Source organism: Cyprinodon variegatus, unplaced genomic scaffold (genome assembly GCF_000732505.1).
Source record: "Cyprinodon variegatus isolate N-32 unplaced genomic scaffold, C_variegatus-1.0 Scaffold826, whole genome shotgun sequence".
NCBI classification, from domain to species: domain Eukaryota; kingdom Metazoa; phylum Chordata; class Actinopteri; order Cyprinodontiformes; family Cyprinodontidae; genus Cyprinodon; species Cyprinodon variegatus.
Genome location: NW_015151279.1, coordinates 151,430 through 175,569, shown reverse-complemented (window position 1 = coordinate 175,569; position 24,140 = coordinate 151,430). Strand labels below are relative to the sequence as shown.

Below are 24,140 nucleotides of genomic sequence, written 5' to 3'. Positions count from 1 at the left end.
AAAAAAAAAAAAAAAAACTTAAACCTTTCTAAGATATTTGAAATAATGATTTTAAGTATTTACCATTTAAAAATAAATAGAAAAACTATTTTAATAAAAACATGATTCATCAGTAGGGCTGTGCATGATCAGAAGTTATTCATAAAAATATACCAACCTCCTATCTCATTAACACCCCTAATAATAATGAATAAACCCTATAAAATAAACCAATCAGATATGGCAGTAGCATAATCCCTCACTGAGAAAAAAGCTTAAATTTAGTATAAAATCTAATTACACAGTTTCAACTAAAGTCCCTGAAGCTTAGCAAACTTTTAAAAATTGGACTAAAAAGGCCTTTCCCTTTAATCATTCCTACACAACCAGCTGGCATGAAGATTAGCTGTTTTTATATTGATTTTTTTTTGTTTGTTTTTAACCGCTCATCATTTTTCTTCCTGTGTATGGTGGTAAACAAAACATGCACAATCACAGAGCCTCATAGATAGAGGCTAAGAAATTAGGCCTCTTGGTCATTTTCTATTTACAAGCCAGGTAAAGCTTTTATTAAACATAGGCTGTTAGTGGTGGTGAAAATTGAGGCACTGATTACTTTTTATTGAAAACAAAAGCGCTCCTATTTTTTTATAAAGGATTTTCTCCCAACACCAAAAGGGGGTAATGGCTGATTGTGTATTTAAAGGTGAAGAAAGGCTTTCATGTCAGATTTATAGATTGATCCTGTCAATGGAACATATTGGATATTAAAGGGATTTATTGTGAACATAGTCTTGATAACAATGCTACTCAAGGAATTCTGGTTGAGCTTAAATTGAACCAGAATCTCTCTGTTTCGTCATGATGTGGTCATTACTTCTGATTGGACATAAAATCTAAACTGATAAAAAAATCAATTCCTCGTTGAAAAAGTATATACAAATGGAATGTTTGCTTTTCATAGATTCTTTTTTGGGCTTTGTAAATACAGTTATACCAATTACTTATTGTTTGTTTTTAGTCAAAATGTAAGTTTGTCTGAAAAGATCACAAAAATCTATTTCTATTTGCAGTCTGTGTGACACTGATATAACACTGATATAAGTTATACGGTAAATGTTCTCAGATATGAGGTATGTATCTTTTTATATCGTAATAGGAAATTTGCATTCATCTTTTTATTAAAGCTATGTAAATACATTTAATTATATAAATGAATTGATTTATATAAATTATTTTTACTTTAAAAATTGTATGGAATTATTTTATTCCTATTATTTTATTCCTGTTCCTAATTTTATTCCTAATTATTTTATTCCTTTCAAAATATTTCCTTCCTATAACTGCTGACCAGCTGTGGATAATTCCACTGGTACTTTGTCTTTGTTGAGTCTTAAAGGTTGATCTTTAGCTTTGTCCACAGATTCTCTGTTTGGTTTAACTATAGTATAAGTATAGTGGAGGATTTTCTTTTTTCAGGTGGATCATCAAAATAAGTGGTCCTCCTAACTGTCAATCATTCTGGTGATATGTTTATGTAAGGCCGTCCTACGTGTTCATCCCCATTTTCACTTACCGTTGGTGAGATTGACATAGTGGAAAAATTCCCAATTTTCTCTTTTAAAGTAAGCTTGTTTAAGCTATGCAAAGTGCAACTTTTAAAAAGAGCGTGCATGAGGAGAAATGGGCTTGTGCATGCTCTTGCACGCCTTTAATAGGCGTTCCCTCTGGTGAGCGGGTACAAAAATCCTGCATTATACCTTTAATATTGATTCCAGTCAGTTGAAATAAAAAAAAACTGCTTTAAAACCTATATCTACTGGGTTCATGAGTTTTTTTTCGGCGTGACTTAATTTTTACTATTAGTAAGGCAATGTTGAAATTCCTGTTTTTGACCATACCTTTTTGACAAAGCTTCTGGTTAGAGCGTCTTAAATCATTGTGAGCTACTCCTGCAATTATTCTGCCGTAGGCTAAGACCATGTTTCCTAACTTTACCTCTTTGTTCCACAGCTCTCTAGTTATGCTTTATGTGCATTTAGATCGACTAATTTCATGTTCTCTCTTTTTTTTTTCTCCCCCTATGAGAACTCTGTTCTGTGAAACGTTTCCAAAAGAGCTTAGCTGTCTTTGTCTATAACTATTGACCATTTCTCTCGTAGACAAAGTTACTCAGAATTTACTACTGGGACATAACTTATCTGTTTAGCTACATTTCCCCCCTAGATGAAGCCACTAAAGAAACTTCTACTGTGGTTATCTTTATGGTATTCTTTTATCCTAGGGAGCACCCATGGAACAGTGCTGCTTCATTCCGGTTTGACTGCGTATTTCTATGTATATATTGGATCTTTTTTTTTACTTGTTTGCTGCCTTTAGATAATATTTGCTGTGATCCGAGCTTTGTGGGTATACTAAACTGAACTGCACTGAAGGACAAAGAGTCATTTGAAATTGCATTTTCAATTCTTCAGTTTTTTTTTTTCAGTCACACTCATCACACGTTCCAAAACATTAATTCAGTTTGTTTGTGGAGTGAAGGTGAACTCTGAAACAACGCCGCAGTTCATGAAAAAACATGCCGTTTCCTTTTACCCACAGCTTTTCACATTCCATTAATTCAACACACACATCAAGTCTTAGCTGAAGCAAACAGCTGCCTGAAGTGAAAGTGTTTGTGGGCAGGTGTGATATCGCTCCTGCAGAGTCTGATCACGGATGTGGGATAATTCTCCCTGCAGCCATTATAACACTAAAAACACTTATGCAGAATCTGTAATTTCAGACTCTGTTTTAGACGATGGTGAGCTCAAATTTGAATCTTATGCAGATTTTCAGACAATGTATCTGTTCTGTTTCTCTCATCAGATCCGTCTTCCACCTGACTCAACTCTGTGTGCCCCACCTGATTAAAACCAAAGGGTCCATTGTCAATGTTTCCAGTGTGAATGGACAGAGATCTGTGGGTATCGTACATCTGGATATAAACTACTATTTGTATGTCTATAAACTATGACTATTATGTTTTTAAGCTAAACCAGGATGTGCTTTCTCTCTTTTAGTTTTCTGGTGTGTTGGCTTACTGCATGTCTAAGTCCGCTATTGACCAGTTTACACGCTGCGTGGCTCTTGGTAAGATTAGGATATACATTTATTTTTAACAAAAATAACAATGTTCACAATGAATAATGAACATCAAATATTTGCTTTGTTAAACTGCAGAGCTGGCATCGAAGCAAGTCAGAGTAAACTCTGTCTGGTATGTGACATGGAGCATATGTTTTGTTTTTTTAAAAGGAATTGCCTGATTCAGTTTTCTTGTTTTATCTTTTCAGTCCTGGAGTGATCATCACAGACATCCACAGGAGAGCTGGGCTGGATGAGGAGCAGTATGCCCAGGTATAAAGAAAGACTATCATATAAGTTAAAGCCCATTTTTTATATGAGGGACTTTCAAACCAGACAAAAACGAATCATGTCTTTGTCACGTGTTCCCTGATGTAGGATTATATGACAAAAAATGTAATGGCAAACACTGCCACGGTTAAAACTAATTAATTATACTGCGTTGATAAATAAATTGAAATGTTGTCTAAGCAAATAATGACTAACCTAAACAAAAACTTTTATTTTTTTTTATTCAAACTTAATTCCACAAAAATATAAAAATGGCAATGGCTGACATTGGTACGTTTAATTAGATTAAGACTAGTGATGGAGCATTTGTTTATTGATCTCACAGTGGAGAAATATACTTGTTACATCAGCTCAAATAGTCAAAGGAGAAGAAGAATATGACAAAGGAAGAAAAAGGTACATGAGATATATACAGTATATACAGTGTCCACATATGACAATTTTTATTTTTTTTTTGTATGATTATTATACATTTATTTATAGAGAGAGAGAGAGAAGGTTATTGCACAGTTTATTAAATAGTAATTACACATTATGCATTGCACAGGTTATTGCCGTTGTAGAGGCTGGTTGCAGCAGGGATGAATGACTTGCTGTAGCGCTCCTTTTCACAAACAGGGGGTAAATGTCTTTCATTAAAGGAGCTGCTCAGCTCCTCTACATTGTTTTGCAGAGGGTGGAAGGTGTTGTCCATGATGGATGTAAGCTTGGACAGCACCCTCCTCTCAGCCACTGAGTCCAGAGTGCAGCCTAGGACAGAAACAGCCTTTCTCACCAGTTTGTTCAGTTTCTTTCTGTACCGCTCTGTGCTGCCAGAAGCCCAGCAGACAACAGTGTAGAGGAGGGCTGATGCCACCACAGTGTCACAGAAGGTTTTAAGCAGGGGCCTGCTCACTCCAAAGGACCTCAGCCTCCTCAGTAGCTGGGACAGGCTCTGGCCCTTCTTATACAGGGCGTCGGTGTTATGAGTCCAGTCCAGTGTTTAATTGATATGAACACCCAGGTAGTTGAAACTCTCCACAGTTTCTGTCCTGCCCCTGGATGGTCATGAAAGGAGTGAGGTGGGGGCCCTCTCCTGAAATCCATCACCATCTCTTTGGTCTTTCTTGCGTATATTAACAGATATACAAAGAACAGAGTAGACATAGGATTTTAGTGCCGTGTTAAAACATTCATATCCATCATTTCTCACCAAAGAAGTGCAAGAATGTCTTCTACTAATGTCTTCGAAAAGCTTAAACAAAACATATTTGTTTTAATAAACAGTGTGCAGGGTTATCGGTGCATAGGAACTTTGGAATGAAAATGGGTAAAAAGAAATGAAGCATTTTGTATCCGTGGCATGTTTTATCCATTGGTTAGTGTTGTGTGCTGTATTTTATTTCATTTATGCTAATAGAAATTATGAGGAAGAAAAGACATTGCAATCTGAGAGGATTCTATTGTTTATTTGTTTTTGCCACTGGTGCCACGACAAAGGCACCCACAGATAAATTCGGCTATATTGCTTCGCCACAGTAAACGCTTTATGATTATGATGCTGATGGTTCCGAAAGTATTTTCTTTTTATATATATGAACTTTATTAGTTGTATTTCATAACAAATACCAAGAACACACTTCTTACATGTAATCCTCATTCCTGTTCACTTTCCATTGGCAGTTTATTGCGAAGTGCAAACAGACGCACGCCCTCGGTCGGCCAGGGGAGGTGGAAGAGGTGGCGCAGAGCATTGCCTTCCTGGCATCCGATGCAGCCAGCTATATCACCGGGGTGAATCTACCTGTCGACGGGGGCCGCCATGCAATGTGCCCTAGATGAAAGATGTTAACATGGAAAACTCTGAAAATAAGAGATTTTTAAAATCAAGTGTCTCTGTGTTTGATTTTTTTTTTTTCAAATTTACTGCAGATAATCGAAGACTGTCCCTGGAAGCATGTCTTCTACACAAAGGCTAATATTCCACTAGAAATGACAACTAAAATAGTCATTTACAGTAATGTAATTCCTGCTACTAATGTTAAAAAAACAGGGATATCGAAATGTTATAAAGGTTAGTTATGTAATATGTTACAAGTAAGGACATTTAGACAATATATTTTAACATCAGTACATGACTGGCTGTTGATTACATTATAGATGTAGCATTAAAAATGTCCTGAAATAACTTGATAAATAAAGGTATAAAGGTTCTATTTTAGAATAGGACTATATTTCCTGAAAATTAATACATTTATCAGTAGTTATCTAATCAAAAATATGCATACCCCATAGTACACCACCCACTAATACTGATTTTTAGAAATTCTAGGCAAATTGTTCACTATATAAATTTAAATGTTAAATAGACTGAATCAATAAAGCCCTTTTCTTGAGAAACTGACCATTCCAGACATTTTACAGTGCAAGGTTTAGATTTAACAATGTTTTTTTTTTTTTTACCAATAAGTCGGTTTGTGTTAGGAAGTGAGACGAAATTATATGAAAAGATTGGGGAATATGCAGAATGTGTATAGTATTTAAAACAAAATCATGTTATTTAAAAAATGGTTATACCTTCATTATTTAGTGGGAAATGACTTAAAATTAGCACAAACTCTACCTACCTGACCAGCATCATGCATGTTTTCACTGTTCTTATGAGGGTTTATCTTTGCTGATGAGCTTCAAGTTGCTCAGGTTGAAGATGTTCTTGCCACATCCCAATGTTCAAGTCAGAACTCTCAGTAGTGAATTACAGAACTTTATTACTCTCCATCAGGAAAAAAAAATACGTTGGTATAATTAAGAGAATACCTTATTTTACCATAGTTATGAGGAATTTTGTCTTTAATAATATATGACTTATTGGAATGTAAAATAATTTAGGAACAAACATCTTTGATACAGTTATATTACCATTGTTGGCAATTTTTTTTTTTTCCATTTACATTGCTGCACTGATTGAAGTATTTGACTTTACTAAGCTTAAAAAAGCCCAAAGTAATATTCTGTTGGTTCAAGGACACAAATAACACTTCAAGAATTCTGTGATTTATTTTTTTTCCTACAACCAGAGACTGACCGGTTTCTAATTTAATATTTATAATCTAGATCTGGGAATTCACCATTTAAAAGCACAAACAGCTACTTCTGATACTACCCAACCCCCCTCTTTTCAAAAAGTTTTGCAGCAGGAAAAGAAAACTATATGTTTGGATTTTTTTAACTAAAGTCAGACGATACATATTTTCTGCATGTTGATATGCATCTGGTTCATTCAGGGGGCTAGAGAATAAGAAAACAAAACTTTAAAAAAACAGATCTAAGCACAGTAATGTAGATGTATTTTATTCAGTCATGAGACATTCCATGTATGCAATTTAAAAGCTAAGGTGAGGTTACAATTTCTCTGAGGGAGTGTTTTAAACCCTGGTTCCCAAAGAATACTACCCTGGATGTTTCAGATGTGCCTTAAGGAATTGGCCACATTATCTCAGTATTATTATTAGATAGAAATAGACAATTTCACAGGGGAGATAAAGCCACTAGTAAATGGTAGTACAGAGCAGAGATGCATTTTATTTGTCCGTTAAATGTTAGAGGTACTTGTAAACAGTTTCAGGCTTTTATTGAATAATCTGTTTTGTCATTATGACTTTATTCAGTATTAAAAAGCTTGGTCAAACACATTGTGTCACATTAGAAGTCGTCTGAGTTTACACATTGGGGAAACCAATCACAATTGTTAAAATAGCCTTTAAATCACAGCTGCCTCTAAGGCGCAGAGTTAATATTTTAAAAAGTCTTGAATAGAAATCACTGATGTATAAATGGTTGCTGATAATACATTTACAGATTGACAAGAAAAAAAATATTAGAACCATAGAAATAATCCTTAAACTGTTGTTTTTGTATTTTTTAAAAGCTTCCCTTTAAAGGCATAGGTATAGCTAGGATAAGAGCTGACAAGGGTTTTTCCCCAGACTGCCAACTGCCACGACACCAGGCGTCACCTTTGTGTCGTCCCAAATTAGATCAAGTCACGGCTCCGTTTCACTCTGAGATGAGAGGTGCGAAGCGAGGTAGCACCGTTGATGTCTTTGCTCCAGGTTTGCACTGAAAGTTTCAAGCAAGACTTGCCCGCATGGAGAGATTTGCACAGACTAATTTCTGTGCTTTTAATTAAAGCAGAAACAGAAATATCTGGAGCAATCCCGCATACCTGAATGGATGAGATGTCTTTATCCCTAAAGGCAACACAATATAACAAATGCACTTCAAGACACAATATACAGTACATTTACAAATTTAAATAATATTTAATTCCAGGATAATTTCATTTTCATATTTCTGTACATATTTTTGCAGAACTGTTTCTCAAACCATAAATGAAAATATACAACAAGATCTAAGAGATCCAAAGGAAGCAGCCAGCTCTTGTATCGCATGTGTTTTTTTCAGTTCCTTGACAAAGGCCACAGGTCTTATCTAAATTAGCTGTTTTTTTGCTGCATCTGCTGTTGTTTTTGTTGGGCTTTGTTTTTGCAGTCCAAGCATTTTTCATACTAAGAATGGAGAGTTGTTTTTTTTGGAAGTTTGAAAATCATTGATGTTTTCTCTGCGCCCTTTAATGCAGTTGATCCTTTGAGGACTAGTCCAAGTCAGCCCTACAAGAAGCACACAGGTCCGACCTCGAGGTGAATTTTTGCACTGGGCTCTGCGGTTGGTAAATTGTGCACATCTATGATGGGAAGCAAAGTTGGGTCCTGGCTCTGGAAGAGGAAGTGTGTCTGATGCCAGTGTCCATCTTTGATCTGCAAGACATAAGTACAATATGACACATGATGCAGAGGACATAAGATCATAAATTAACCTAAGCTGAGTTTATGTACAGTAAATGTTATTCATTAATTTTTTTATAAAAGCTGCTAAGCCATTAAAAGTTTACCAGGCACTTTGGATAACTGGAAAGTGATTGGGTCCCCATATTGGTATTCAGACAAGATGAAATGAGCCACTTGTAATTGGTGTATAGTTTCTGGAGAACGTAAGCTGAAAACAGCTCCTTCCTCGCTTTACTGTATCTGGGAGTGATGTTCTGTAGAGTCAGACATTTTTAGGACAAACTGTGGCTTCTTCATGCACAGAAGATTTGTGACTTTACCCACCAAAGGTTAATGTGTTTACACTGCTGTGCTGTGTTTTGGCCATTATGCACCTAGGTGCCTATTCAGTTGCTCCATATAAATAGAGAAGCAACTAATCACAGATTAAGAGATAATAAAGAAAAATAGCTTCAGTTCAAACCAAGCTTCAGAATGGGGAGAAGAAAATGCATTAAATTAACTACAAATGTGGCAGGATTGCAAGAACCATAAAGGTTACTCTGAGTGTTCCAGAAAAAAGAAAATATTGGTCTTAAAAAGAAAAGACATCCTGATTAAAAGATAATAAAGAAAAATAGCTTTAGTTCGAACCAAGCTTCAGAATAGGGGGGGAGAAAAAAAGATTAAATTAACTACAAATGTAGAAAAATTGCAAGAACCACAAAGGTTACTCTGATTGTTCAAGAAAAAAGAAAATATTGGTCTTAAAAAGAAAAGACATCCAGTGAGTGGTGACTGTTTGGACAATGGTTTGCCTCATTGGGATCATAAGAGGATAGGCAAAATGCTCCAGGTTGATAAAAGGACAACAGCAACTTCAATTCCATTGTTACAACCAAGGTTTACAGAGTAGAGTAGGGCTTTGAACATAGCATGTCAAATCTTGTAAGAGTGACTGCAGCTAAAGAGCCAATCAGGAGCCTCTCCAGTCGACTGAATACAAAAAACTCCGCTACGATTTGAAAAAGCTAACAAAAGTTGAAGGACAGCTTTCTGATTGGATATGTTGCTTTTTTCAGCACTATTATTCTGTTATTATTAAGGCAGAGTCTTAAACTACAGTTTCAAATTTAAGGAGAAAAGGACATGCATTGGAAAAAATCGAAATCTAGATAAGTCAGTTTTTGTGCATTTGTTCTTGGATTGAGGAGGTAAAAGAGACATTTTGCCAATGGAACAAGACAATTTACACTTAAACTAAGAACACACAATTGCATTGTCTTATTTCAAGAGCATATTATCTAAATATCTTATCTTAAGAGTAAAAATACCCATTCCATTAGCAAACTATCTCAATTAATGGTAAATACACTTAATTTACTTATTTCTAGATTGTTTTTCCAATGTGTAAGCTATTGTTGGTGTTTGGGGAACATTTTAGCCCCACAATTTTGGCCTATTAGTCTTTCTTGACAGAACATCTATTAAATTCCCCAGCCTTTGAGAATTTTATTCCTAAACATGTCAATTTTCTATGTCCCTTCTTCTGTTGGCCACTTCTTGCAGCATAGTGCGGCATCTCCAACACCTTCTTGATCGAGTTTGTCTCTTTCAGACATTCAGCTAAAATTAATATTTTTTCTGCCCATCCCTTTAAAATAGCTGTAAAAGGTGTATTTACAAGAAAACATGGAAACATGTTTAATTAAAAAAACAACAACAAAACACTCTGTAAAGAATTGCATTATCAAATGTATTATACTTTATGTGGTGAAGAAGCAGTGCATATGAATCCCATAAATGCTTGGAAACCCAGAAATCTCTGAACAGATGTTGCTTGAAATGTAAAATTGTGAGATATAATTATGGCTTTCACTGATACCTGCAGTCCTGTGGATATTTTTTTTTTTCATATTTTTAATTTTCATCTTGTGAATATGTGACTTAGAAGCAACACAATATACTCTGGGTGTTTTTGTTTGTGTGTGGGGGAGGGTAATTTAATTGAATTAAACAGTAAAATACTCAATTCTGATTTCTTCATAATATTTTTGGAGCTTTTCTGTCTGCAAAAGTTATAAAATATAATTAAACAAAACCTAAACTATTCAAGACTAAAGCAACAAAAAATACTTTACAAGCTTTTCAATCCCAGTCTGGATTAAAACTCCCATCTCAACCAAAGGAGAAGGATTACGCTACAAAAACTGTGATCAAACATTTAAGTTGTATGGAAACATTTTAATGTTAAATATCTGGCAGTTAAAAATGAAATGCAGCACAAAGAACAAGTTATTATTCTGTTAAATAAACCATCTGTGGCTGGCATTTTATTGAGATGAATTATAAATCTTGCAAAAAGGGTGATGCTAAAAAATCTTTGAATCCACATTAAAAATGTATCTAATCCAGTGGAGCATAATGTGCATTTTCTCTCAAACATCTACAGATGTCTGCAGTAAATGTTTTGCCAGTTGTTACGCACTTCTTTTGTCTGATTTCAGCTCAAAGGTGTGACAAACTCAGGACAACTTTAAGAAGTTATCCTGGTCCAGAGTTACATGTGGTATAAAGTCAGGATAACAGCTATTCTGCTTTTTATAATAAAACCTCAGGTTATCCAAGGATTTACCACAGAGATTATTTTGAGTTCTCACTCATCCGGCTTTCTGAAACATCTGGAAGAAAGCTGCAGAAATGCATTTAGCTTGATTACTTAGACCTTTGTCGACATAACCGCACCAGGAGAGCTTGCTTTGGCCTTTGTAGTGGATGATGCCAGGACGCACTTATCATGCTAAGATAATCCTGGCTTTATGTCTTATCCTGGATTACTGAATTCAGCTTTGATGAAATAGAACTCAGAACTCAACCCAACATTTCTTTTGTGACTATATGGAACAGGTGATTACTAATGGAGCTGCCTGTAGCTGACAGATCTGCAGCATGAAGCAATATGGCAGGCTGTAATTGAAATGCAAATGGACATCCAAACAAGATACCTAAAAAAGTAGCCAGTGTGTTTAATTCTGTCAATAGAGACCTTTTATCAGTAAACATGCATATTATGTTAATTGTTTCTGTGCCTCCATCTGTCAATGTTTTGCAAATATTGCTGTAGCGAGGGTATGAGTTTGGCTTAGCAGCTACAGAGGAGAAGCTGCAGCTAAATGCATCCTGTCACTTCTAATCGCCAGCTATCAAACAGGTAGCTATAGCTGAAACAACAGTGCAGATGACTTGTGTCAGCTTTTAATGAAGAAGAACACTTTTATATGACAATAAGTGAATAAGTCTTAATGTGGAAGTTTTTAATTAAGATTTCCCTCATTTTGCTTCTTGTCATCAAAAGCAGAGGAACATTTAAAGCAAGGCTTGCACTGGGTATACCTTCACATACAGGTTATCTGAGCAAGTGATAGAATAGCTAACTGATGTAAATAGGGTAATTAAGGCTTGGTTATAAAACATGATGACATGGTCAGTTTTCTAAGTGTACTATTATCTAATTATGTGTACTTTCAAAGGTATTATTTTAAAAGAAATATGGAAAAAACATAAACTGTTTAATGCTATGAATATTAAAGCCACTTTAGTTCATAATACTTGGTTGTTGAGCTTTGATAATAAATATATTGTGTTTTAACCCATGTGTACTGAATGTAGAGCAATAAGATACTGAAAAAAGTAAACATTGGAAGTATTTAGACAAAATACCATTGGACTTTAGGAGAAAAAAAGTTTTAAAGGTCTTTGGACTTTTATTCTTACTGGTAGTTGAAAGATATTAGTATGACTTTAAAGTCATGATTTTAAGTCAAATGAAAGAAAATAAATGATTTTAAAATTGTGAAATATTTTCCTGTGGCTGTGTCCGAACATCTGCTCTAACCCCTAGATCCCTCAATCACTATATAGAGCGGGGACTATATAGTGGACTTTATAGTGAACTCACTTAACTGATCGTTCGCACAGATGACCACTACATTTCGCTCTCCGTTGGTTATGTGACTATGCCTCCCCGCGCGGTGCCTGCAACATCTTTGTTATTTGTAGCCACTGTACGGTAGCGAGAGCCTATGGTTACAACATGCCGCTGTGCCAACAGATCCCATAATGCTTTGCTAGGAAAGCTCTCCCTGCAAAGCATTCTGGGATATATCTGCTGGTCTAGTGACCGTGGTCGAGCACTACTTTTCGCTCCCCGTTGGTCAAATAACTGTGCCTGTGCCATCTTTGTTATTTATTGCTGCCAGAACAAATCCCATTATGCTTTGCGTGGAGAGCTCTAACAAAGCATTCTGGGATACATCTTATGGTCTAGTGACCATAGATGATCACTACTTACAAGGTGCATTGTGGGACATTTCGAGTCCACTACCTTCTCATCCACTAGACATTTGGACTAGGGCTGGGTAAGAAAATTGATTTAATCGATTTTGGATCGGTTCCTTTACATTTTTGCAAAATCGATGTCGAGGGAATGAGATCAATTAGGTTTATAGTGACTGGAGTGACGTTCACATTCAAATGAGTAGGAAAGATGCACTCAAGATGACTTCAAGCCAGAGACCTGAAAATATAGCCAATAGGTTGACTGAAGACATTAAGAAATGGGGGCTGACCAGCAAACACCCTGTAATTTGTTTCAGACAACGCAATGGAGATAATGCAGCTCACACATCTGCTGTGTCCCTACTGTGTCACGTCTGCTTGTTCGAGTGAGGCTTCACTTTTTCACTTTTCACACATACTTTTTCACTTTTGAGGCAGTTTTGTTCACATCTCAAGTTTAAACTATTTGATTTACAAGTTTGCACTTGGTGTTTAATATGACAGTAAAATATAAAATACATGAGCATTTTGAAACACAGATGAACCATTTTCATTATTGTGAAAACAGATCTAATCGAAATTAATCAATTTAGAACTTTATGAATCAAAATCAAATCGATTCAGGAAATTGGCGAAAATATCCAGCCCTAATTTGGACACTGATCTATGGCGTAACCACTGATTAGGGCGGACATTTGGAAACAGCCTGTGTTTGTGTGTTAAAGTTCAACATTTTCACTCTCTCTGCAGTTCATTGTTGAAATAAGGGTTCCTCTGTGACGCAGTGGTTTTAGTGCGTCTTTGAATCTTGTATTTGTTTTGTATCTGGAAGAACAATATCATAAATAAAATATAATAATATAAAATATAATAAAATATGATATTTATATTGATTTTCTGTGTTGACCCCTGATTAAGAAAGCAACCAAAAGGGCAATTTTACTCACAGTTTTTAGTGAAGAATGGGATACAGTTGCTCCCATTCCAAACTCAGTGATTTTCCCTTTTGCTTCTTAAACACATCATCTTCACAGTCCCCCTAATATAGTCTTTTCATGTAGAAAAGGCACCAAAATAAAAAAAAGCTAAATTGAAACTCTGTAAGCAGGTCCAAATGAACAGACCCCTGGTACATCTTTGTGTTTTGATGATTGCAATAAAACAATTATTGTGCAGACTTCTGTACCAAAGGAATAACATCCTGTAAACAAAGGTGATTGCATTGCAAACTTGCCAAGAATCTCTTGTTTTTCTGTCTAGACATCAACACCGCAAACAAGAATTAATGAAAATCTTTACCCAGAAGGGAGCTTTCCAAAAGGTTTGCTTTCGGTGAAGATGAAAGGCAAAAGCAGGTTCAAAATTACCTTAAAATATGTGCAGGTAAAGCCTACAAAAGTACATCATATATATGACTTGGTGTGAATTCTTCGAAACTAAAGGTTAAAAGAAATTAATTTAAATTGTTATCAGGAGTGTAAACTAAAATCAACTGATTAAAGATCTTTTGTTTCTCATCACACAATTTAGGGAACAGTTTAATATTCTGTACACAAAGCATGTCTGAAGAAAAAAGATGAAATATTACTGTAGGGATTTGAGGGACCTTGTTAAATGTAAAAACATCTCCATTACTTTAGCCACTGTTATGCAATAAGATCAAAAGGGAAAAAACAAAAGTGCTTGTTTGTAAGAAGGCCTCAGGCTGATTTATGCAGAGAAAAAGTATAGGGAAAATTTGCCATAGTGGTTTTCATGAAACAGTATGAGAACACAAAGGTCGTCCATTTGGCTTGTATTTGAGCTGCTAAGACCCTGGATATGTGAGCCTAAAAGAGATCTGAGTTCATTACATTGTTCCTGGGAATCTGCGCATAGCATGTTAATAAAAAGGCCATACCCAACAGTCGTCTCTGGTTATCAGAGGCTCCAGAAGATCTCCAGGTTTGATCTGCTCCCCAGACCAGGCCTTGAAGCTAACAGAGCTGGATGAGGGCTGCTGGGTGGGTCCATGGGCCCACACGGAGACATTGAGGCAGTGAATGATGATGTGCTGCACAGCCTCAGTGCTCAGTAGGTGGATGAAGTTCATCTGAATGCGACCCACTCCAACTTCCAACTACAGACAAAACATCAGACCGGGTAAAGATGGGTTGAAACACTCAGACTGAAAAGGCTTACTTTACAACAATTTAAATAATGTCTTGTCATGAACACGGAAATTGGGAGAAAAATACTTTTCAGTTTCATTTATGACATTAAGTGCTTTGTTTTTTATTGTCGTCTTTTTACTCTTTAGTCAAACACCTCTAAATAAAACTCAGCTGCAACTAATCCTCTTTATAAATGACCTGTTGAATATACACTGAACAAAACTATCCATTTAAGGTTTATCAGAATGCTTTGAAGGGACACACCAACTATGTGAATTAAGGTTTATCAACTTTTAACACACATCTACGTCACACAATCTGCTTTACAAAGAAATACTGCCATCATTTTCTCTTTCTGCTTGAAATATGTTGGCCTTTGTGCAATCCAGACATTTTCCCCAGTGAAGTTATTTTGTCTTGACAAGAAAATAACTCCAACAGATGAAGGACAGATAAAGAGATTTTCTTGCCAGATGACAGTGCTTCTGATTGCATCCAAATCTGTAGGCCTAATTTAGTATCTTGAGATTTATTGTTATAGAAGGCCATCCAAACTGTGCTAAAGGCATGACTAAAAGCGAAAAAATAAACAGCTGTTTTTCACATGTGATATTTACACTTTCAAAGTTAAGGAAACCCCATTTGATATTTAATTGAGGCAAGTGTGATTTCTGTTATGCATTTGTTGATCTACTTGTGCCCTCACCAGAGGAGATAAATTTTCATCACAACATCTACAAATTTTTCAAGCCTTTCTTAGCATCCTTACCTTTAATTTAAAAGAATAATACAGTAGAATTATAATTGTAATAGAGCTAAACTAAACAGTGTATAGTTTTGAATTAGAATGACATTGATAATTATTTTGGACAACTCTGTGAGGATAAACATCTACAATCTGCATCATTCATTTTTATTAAGCCTCTCTGGATCAATACTTTCTAGAGGCAGTTTTGCAGCAATTACAGCTGCATGTGTTTTTGGGTATGTCTCAACCAGCTTTGCATATGATGTTATTGTTTCCCTTCATTTTTCTTTCAAAATAACTCAACTTATTCCGATTAGATGGATTCCATCATTAAACAAATCATTAAAAATGTATTTTGATCTGGTTTTTTGACTACACTTTTGTCTAAAATACTCCAGTGTAACTCAGGTTCTATGTTTAGGACAGCTGTCCTGCTTGTAGTTGAACCTCTCCCCCAGCTCCATGTCTTTTGCAACCCTTTTCAGATTTTCCCTTCCAATAATACCATGCATCTACCTCCCTCCATATTTCGATAAGCCTTTTTTAGTGTCCCTGTATCCCCAAATAAAGGCAGCAAACAGCATTACGGTCGAACCATGTGTTGATGGTGATGTGGAATGTGAGTTTTTCCACAACATATAAAGTTTTTTCAGGCGAATGCTTAAATGATGATCTTAGTCATGCCCCCAACATGGTTTGTAGCATTTTATCGCTTTATTTTTTCCAACATTTGCTTTTTTCTTACAATTGCATCATAAAAGTTAAATTTTTAGAGTGCAGAACAATCTCTTGTCCTTTTAACACACTATCCCCCAGGAGGCACGGATCTTCATGCACCCCTAGAGTTACCACAGGACTGCTTCTATGATGATGCTCTCCTTGCAGTATTGAACAAACCTTGGCCTTTAGACAGATTAAACAATCACAGATGTCAAATTCATTGGCAGACTGCTGAAAGTAATAGGTTGCAGTTTTACAAGGAGATGTAAAACTAAAAGGGGCTGAAAGAAACAAATGCATGCCTCACTTTTCCAATCTTTAGCTAATAAAAATGATAAATACATATATATATAAATATTGTATTGATTCATCTCATAAAAATCTAACAAAATATGCAGATAATTGTCAACATAAAGAAATAACAAAAAGAAAACACAGGGCAATGAGACGTTAGCAGAGCCCTGTGACTGTGTTTAAGGGAAGCGAACAGAAATCCAAACCTTTGAAATTGTGACAGGTTTTAGACAGGTTTGTCCACCACCAGTGAAGTTACACATCACTTCAATGCTGTCTGCACTGCAGCCGAGGTTTGGATCAATCCAGTAAGCTCCTGCAGAAAAAAAGGAAAGCCAAGAGAAACATTTTTAGACTTCCTGACATAGAACACGTTCATACCAAGAGTTTAACGGCTCCTCACCGTCGTACATCTGCTGCTCACAGTTGTAGAGGTCAAGGCAGGTTCGGGCTGGATGGTGCTGGGTTCCCAGCGGGTTCCTCAAGCTGTGGACCAGCGTGCTGAGGTGATGAAGTGTCTTCAGAATCTCTGAGCCTTTGTCTAACATGGGCAAGTCCACGCTTTGATAATTCTGGTGCTGATGTGAATATTTGATCAGATTAAGTTCAAAAGGTTCGAGCGTTTACAATATAAGAAAATCGTGTTGAGCTATGGTTTCTAGTTAACCTCAATACTGACATCTTGCTGTAGAACTGTGGGTGAATCCATGATGACTTCCAAAACAGCACCAAGAGCTTCATTTCTCTGCAGCCAGAAGACTTTTTAGTTCACTTTTTTCAGCAAAATAACCTAAATTATTATCTGAGTAGAAACAAACTTACTAGCAAAAGCTCAGGACTTGGAAGGCCCTTCAAACAAGCAAAAACAAACCAGCAATTATTATTACAGCAGTCTCAACCCTATCTGACTATTTTCTAGGCTTTTCAAGCATCATTTTATAACTAATAGTCCTAATCTGTTGGCTGTGTTGCTCTGTTCACACTAAATATGCAGATAAGAAGAGACAAATGAACGACACACAGGAAATGATTCATGAATTGAAAATAAATTATCCATAACTCCAGAGAAGAAAAGCAGCCAGATATAATATAGTGTAGCTGATCAGATCTTAAAAGAACAAAAGCCAGCCTGAAAAGAAAGATTATCTGCTCAAACGTGTTTGCAGTTAAGCTCTTGCATTATTCTTCCTTTAATGGTTTCCCACCAAAACTGAGTCTGAAATGGTAAATATTCCCACATATGATTTCAAAAAACATCTAGCATTAAGAATTATCTGAATTTTAAAAATTTGTGTAAGATCATTGCATACTGGTACAGCCATGATCCGAACAGGGTCAGGCTGGGACTTTCTATCAAGTAGCACAAAAAGTGTTATATTATTGGGCTTGAACAGCAAAAGGAGAGCAAAGAGCTGGTTTATCATATAAAATCCAAATAAGATACATAAAAGATAAACAAAAGTTGACTAAGTTTAAGGTGTTAATCATTTCTGAAAAGCCAAATCCTCAACTTATAATACATGAAATAAATCAAATAATAGAGAAGATGTCACAAAATTATTGTTTTCTTTCTGGAACATAATAAACCCCTGCACTTAAACCTAATAATGCACCTATTCATTCAATAACTGAAGGAATTCCTGCTGTGCCTTGGCTTTATCTGAGGGTGAACTAGCCTTTTAATTCATGCTATCATGAAAAGCCACCTACAGAGCAATAAATGCAGAGGTGAAACAAAATACCCTCTTGTTCTTAGTGGAGCTCAAAAGGGACAAACATCCATTTTGTGGGTTTACTAATCAAAGGAAAATTGATACATTTTTTCCATTTAACAAAGTATCACTATTATTCCTACATTAGTAGATTCACTCATAACCCCCAGCAAATCAGTCTATTTGAGCTCCAAATCTTACTGTTTTATCATAACTAAAAAAACTAAGTCATCTAAGCACCTCAGAATAAGTAATGAATTAACTACTGCACAACATTTATAAGTGGATAATCATCCATATTAAACCAGTATAGTGAAAAAGTTATTGAATCTTCAAGCGAACAGATAATTGACTAAAAAAATGTTGAATAAGAGAGCTAAAAGTTTATCATAAAGGGCTGTGTTAACAGATTTCTTTTTAATCCATTGGACAAATTGCAGGAGCATTGTTTGTGACGGCAAGTGAATCATTTTCCAAAAGGAAGACACATTAATATTCAAGTATATCAACCAGATAAATTTTTTTTTTAAAGGAGATACTGAGATGAACCAGAAAGATGAGAATACATTGGCGTTGCGATCACTCGGAGCATCCCTAATATACCACGAATACATTTTGATTATATTGCAAACAACAGAAGAATCTGAATAAATTCTAAAAAAGATATTGTCTGATTGAGGCAACTGTTTTTCAATAAGGGGTTGTTCTTCTTTAGAGTATGATCCAACCCTGACTTTTGCAAAAATAGTTAAAGCTTAGTGAGAATGGATACAGAAACTCTTTAGACTGCAGTTTTTCGGTTCTGCTACAGATTCTGGACATTGATTGGTCCATTGATGTCCCTATCAACTCAGATCATCTTCCCTGCGTCTGTTAAAGAAAGTACCTCCACAGAATAGAACTGTCACATCAATGAACAAAACATACATTTTTAACTAGAACTTTAAAAAAGGTAGACTTTGCTCCTTGCTAACAACAAAACAAGAAAAAAAAAAAAAGGAATGTAGACATTGCCCCAACAGCTTCCTCCTGAGTGGCTTAAACTGCACTGCCTTGCTTCTTAAAAATACATCAAAAGCACCAAAAAAATAAAACAAGAGTGTGTGTTACAAACAGTCACAGAACAAGATTAGCAAACACCCAGGCCCAGGAAGAAGGAGCACAGTAGCACTTTATGATGACACACTTTAAAAGTTGTTGCTGACGAGGTGCAACACATATCCGCTGCCTCTTATGAAGACAGCCTCTAGACGTCAGTGACCGTAACACTGCAGCGGTAGCTTTGCTGCACATGTAGCTGTTTACTGGCATGTAGATCTAAAGAGCACATTTTGCAAAATATTTTATGTGCTCTCTCTATAGCTTTTGGGTAAATCTTTTTTAGTAAATGCAGGATTTCCTCTCCCTTTTCCTAGAGGCCATATCTGCGCCATGGAGAACTCACAGAACTCACAGATGTCCTGTTAACACATTGTCCTGGCTGACATGTGGATATCTTCTGCTTTCCTAGAGTTAACATGGGCATCTCTGTTTGCTCTGATTAATGATCACTTTGCTCAGTCTGTTAGTTTAGGTGGACAGCTGTGCTTTGGTAGATTTGCAGCTTTGCCACTCTTTCCATTTTCAGATGATGGATGGAACATTTCTCTGCAAAAGCTGGAGATATTTTTTATAACCTAACCCTGCTTTAAAGCATCTTCCACAACAGCTGTGTTCTTACTGGGATATAATTACCGCCTCATAAACTCTTATAATTGAATCAGTTCTGAAAACAGCTGTAGTACACCGGAGTTTTTTTTTCAGATATCAGAGTAAACAGGGCTCAGATTTTATTTGAAATTTGTCAAATGTGAAAAAGTCCTATGGGAATAAATGATTTTTGCAAGGCAGTACAGGCAAAGTTTTTCATATATGAAATATAAAACAAAACAAAATACTCACTGGTGGCCCAGGCAATCCTCGAGGACCAGGAGATCCCTAAAAATGGATATAAAGAAATTAAAATACAAACAGTTCACAAAATATGGATTTAACATAAAAACATGTTTAAGGGTTTTTGTTTTCATATAGATGTTTAAAAGACTTACATTTGGCCCTTGCAAGCCCTTTAAGAAATAAAAGAAAATAGGTTCAATTCAAAATCAGAGAAAAGAAAAACTTTGTTAAAACTTAAAATCTACATAGTTTCTGCGCCAAACTAACATCTTCATCTGGTTTATTTTCCCCCGTTGTGAGTTATTACTTAAAAATCTTATTCCACTAAGCAAATCCAATTTTCAGTCTGTAGTCTCGAACATGAACATAGGCATTTTCAGAGAGCGGGTGTAATTTATGCTGTGTGCGAGCGCTCAACAAACCTCTTAAAAATCTCTCAGACGTGCAAGCGGCCAACATTTATCACACTGACAGGATTTCCACAGCAGCTAAGTGTCACTGCGAGTGTTACAACAAACAGCGCAACACAATAGGAAATGAAAAGTGCTGAGGGGCAGAAGGAGGCTGAGTGGTGCGCTCTCTCCTTGCTAAGTATCCTATTCTGTGCTCACAGTACAGACAGACAGGGATTCATCAAAACAGCGCCACGCACCGTCTCCCCGCGACTTCCTTTGTCACCCTGGGGCCCCTGATGAAGAGAAAGAAGACAGACTATCACTCCATCACTGCCAACAAACCAGAGAGAAGTCACATAAAGCTTGGCACGCAAGATGAGAGATGAGGTACATACTGGATGACCGCTGGGCCCAATGATGCCAAGGGGGCCCAAGGCTCCAACCGCACCCTGAAAATCAGAGGCATGTAAGTGACTAAGGACACATGTGATGAAGCTTCTGATGAGGCTGCACTTATTTTTCATGCCAAATGTGCAGTTTGGGAGAGTTCAATGCCCCAGAGTTGGCTGAAATACTGCAATGAGTTGGCACACCACTATTTATTATCATCTTACCATCAATCCTCGTGGTCCTTTTGGTCCCTGTATTCCTGCTGGGCCCATTTCCCCTAGGGGCCCCTGGAAACACATCAACAAACCTTAATGTAACGCAGACCCAAGTTAAAGAATAGATTCTGTGCAAAGCTAAAATAAAACTTAGTGAAGCAAAGGGTATTTTGAGTTTATCAGATGTGATCAGATGTGTACCATGACTCAGAGAATCTTCTCTTCCTCTAAAAATGGCCTTGAATGACCTAAGAGTTAGTTAAAGCAAAGTATTTTCTACATTGATGGCAGCAAATTATCTTTAAAAATTAGGAGTCTTGATCTTGGTAGGCTGTTATGTATGCACATGTGATGTAACTTTGCATAACAGCACATGTGTATACAAGCTTCCCCTTAGATTTAGCTTAAGCAAAGAGTTTATAAGGTAACAATCATATTTATCTAACTATTATATGAAAGTGAATTCTGTTTTATTTAGTGAAGGAATAACATGCTTAAGTTTAGATGCTGATGACGCTCATGATAAAGTCAAATCTCTAAAAGGACTATTTAGTTTTGTATTAGATACTGTAGATTTTGAACCTGGGAAAAAGGGACCCAGGTAAATAGCATGGGAGCTGAGAACATTAGAGAGTTGGACCTAAAGTGAGAGGATTCATTCTGTCTGCAGTCACTGCTGTCTACAGTCCAAAAAATTGACTGATCACAGAGGTAGTGCTGAGGATTAACTACAGCCTTCTTCCAAACTTTCTTCTTATGATAAAAGTTTAGTATCAAAATGTACAAAATACTTCAAAGTATCATCGACTGTGAGGTTTTACTTTTAATTACTATTGTTTTGAGTGATTATTTTCTGGTATATCATTGTTTCTTTAGTCATGTCTTTGTAGGTTACATTTAGTGATTGAATTCTGTTAGTTTATATTTGTTTAACACAGCTTCCATTGAAGGTAATGCACTGCAAGTACGCATCGTTTTGCTGAAGCTAAAATTCATTGTTCACTGTATTGGTCATTAGTTTAAGGTTTTTAAAACTTAAATGATATGTTAATTCTTGTTTTGATTTTAAATTAGATATATATGCTTAAATCTCCTTTTTTTAGTGGTATAATCAACTTCTTGGAAAAGAAAAATATTTTCTCTTCACATTTAAGAGACAGTTAAGAGACTAATTTATAAATCATACTGTAACCCAGGACTGACTTTAATAAAAAAAATCTAAATAGCAAAGAGAACAGAGTAGATTTGAAAACTCTTGCAACACTGTTTAGAAAAACAGAGATAAGAAAAACATAATTGTTTTGCTTTTCCCAAAATAAAAGTTTTAATTTCCAGACAATAGAAATATTATGTGACCAAACACATTATACCAAATTGAGCCACTTTACTGTTACATATACTTTTCAAATGTTCAACTAAAAGTTGAAATATGGCTGGCTCCAAGCCTTCTGCTAGCATAACTTTACTGGATAAATAAAATGCATGTGATATTATTCTGATTTCCCTAAAGTAGTCCTACTTGATAGTTAGTGTGTCTGAGCTTAAACTATGACACAATTCACTTTATTTATATATTTTTTACAAATATGATTAAAATAAGTGTCAAATGAATCATCAAATCAAATTATTCCAGGTGCTTGAAAAAGAAGAAGGAGGAATAGAATCAGAACAAAAAAAAGAAACCAGATTAAGTTGTTTAAAGCTCAGTACACGCTGTGGGGTATCACTGAAAAAACGTAAAAAATATAGCAAACAATTAAGGGCCACAAAGAGACTAACCATTGTGACTTCTTACTGCCCCCCACATGCATTGAGGCTATAAACATGATTAAAATTCTTTAAAAAAAACATGTTGAAATATTTGCAGTCTTCTGATTCTAACATTTTTCAGCAATAATATGTGATATTCTTTTAAGGAAATTCATGAACATCTTTTAATGTTCTTAGTCATTGCAGGAGCTTTTTTGAGCCTTTGCACTTCAATGTAATTTACTGTTTTCTTTCTTACTAAAAGCTTTAGAGTTAAGTCAGCAGCTTAGCATCAACAGTAGTTGTTTCACAAAGAGCTCAATTACAAGGAAAATGTATGATGTCACTGTTAAATTAAAGACTTAGACTAACGAGCTCCAGGCAGATGTATCAGCTGGTCCTGATCTAACACTGGTGAAAATAAAGCAGACTCATAGCAGAACAGAGGCCACCTGGGGGACATTACACTGTAATAATATGCAGCTTGGAAATCTAATCCCCTAAAACACAAGATAATCTTCAGTACCTCCAGATGATTTTAGTAATTTAATCCTAACAAGCAGTACTTTAGCTGAATTCATGCATCATCATTGGGTATTCTATGGTGAGCCCTGCCTGCAGAGCGATGGTTTGAAAGGTAAAACTTGAGTGCTGAATCAAAAGTCCTTGGCAACTTACCTTCGGTCCAAATATACCAAGCACTCCAGGGAAACCCTGTTCTCCACTATCCCCCTGACAAAAAGAAATAGTGGTTACAAGACCATCGAAGGACTGTGTCCTATAAAGGAATTTGGCTTTCTAAAATTAAACCTATGCTAACTGGTTGGCCTTTAGTTCCAAGGTCTCCTGGTTTTCCCAGGAATCCCATCACACCAACAGAACCTCTCTTCCCTGCGGGACCCATCTGGCCTGGCAGACCCCGCTCCCCCTGAAACACAAACATCATCACTTTCCTTTACTGCAGTCTTTGCACACTTTCATAAACTAGTGTCAGTTAGCATTGCAACAAGCATATGGTTTATAATAAATTGTGTTAAATATGGCCCCTAAACAACACAAAAACATAACTGCTGAAAGTCCAGTCTCTCAAACTACTTTCCAAATTATTCAAGTTCCCACTTCAAATGTATCTTGGCATGAGGGAATAAAACAATCAAAGCCTCCTAATAAATTCAGCTCTTTATGTCCAAAATATGACATAAACCTAATTTCACTTCCAATCCTAGGAGTCAACAAGGGGGTGAAAATTGTTTATTACTGTAGAACTAATAAATGCAGCTTCTCTGTGTT

The 24,140-nt window shown here is 36.0% G+C and overlaps 2 protein-coding genes across 2 annotated transcripts in view; one reads left to right on the top strand and one right to left on the bottom strand.

The window, feature by feature from the left end:
* The window catches only part of LOC107098962 (3-oxoacyl-[acyl-carrier-protein] reductase FabG-like), a 17,281-nt gene extending 12,036 nt beyond the window's left edge, over nucleotides 1-5,245 (top strand). Inside the window, exons 4-8 of the mRNA XM_015396871.1 lie at nucleotides 2,848-2,941; nucleotides 3,042-3,111; nucleotides 3,202-3,238; nucleotides 3,315-3,378; nucleotides 5,059-5,245. Of these exons, the coding sequence (XP_015252357.1) occupies nucleotides 2,848-2,941; nucleotides 3,042-3,111; nucleotides 3,202-3,238; nucleotides 3,315-3,378; nucleotides 5,059-5,217 (424 nt within the window). The 3' untranslated portion in view covers nucleotides 5,218-5,245. The remainder of the gene's footprint in view (nucleotides 1-2,847; nucleotides 2,942-3,041; nucleotides 3,112-3,201; nucleotides 3,239-3,314; nucleotides 3,379-5,058) is intronic.
* A 1,481-nt stretch (nucleotides 5,246-6,726) lies between these two features.
* The window catches only part of LOC107098960 (collagen alpha-1(XXVII) chain B-like), a 110,037-nt gene continuing 92,623 nt past the window's right edge, over nucleotides 6,727-24,140 (bottom strand). Inside the window, exons 49-61 of the mRNA XM_015396869.1 lie at nucleotides 23,671-23,778; nucleotides 23,529-23,582; nucleotides 21,111-21,173; nucleotides 20,892-20,945; nucleotides 20,754-20,789; nucleotides 20,254-20,271; nucleotides 20,108-20,143; nucleotides 17,277-17,303; nucleotides 17,134-17,199; nucleotides 16,858-17,032; nucleotides 16,661-16,770; nucleotides 14,440-14,658; nucleotides 6,727-8,192 (exon numbers count right to left, since the gene is read on the bottom strand). Of these exons, the coding sequence (XP_015252355.1) occupies nucleotides 8,046-8,192; nucleotides 14,440-14,658; nucleotides 16,661-16,770; nucleotides 16,858-17,032; nucleotides 17,134-17,199; nucleotides 17,277-17,303; nucleotides 20,108-20,143; nucleotides 20,254-20,271; nucleotides 20,754-20,789; nucleotides 20,892-20,945; nucleotides 21,111-21,173; nucleotides 23,529-23,582; nucleotides 23,671-23,778 (1,113 nt within the window). The 3' untranslated portion in view covers nucleotides 6,727-8,045. The remainder of the gene's footprint in view (nucleotides 8,193-14,439; nucleotides 14,659-16,660; nucleotides 16,771-16,857; nucleotides 17,033-17,133; nucleotides 17,200-17,276; nucleotides 17,304-20,107; nucleotides 20,144-20,253; nucleotides 20,272-20,753; nucleotides 20,790-20,891; nucleotides 20,946-21,110; nucleotides 21,174-23,528; nucleotides 23,583-23,670; nucleotides 23,779-24,140) is intronic.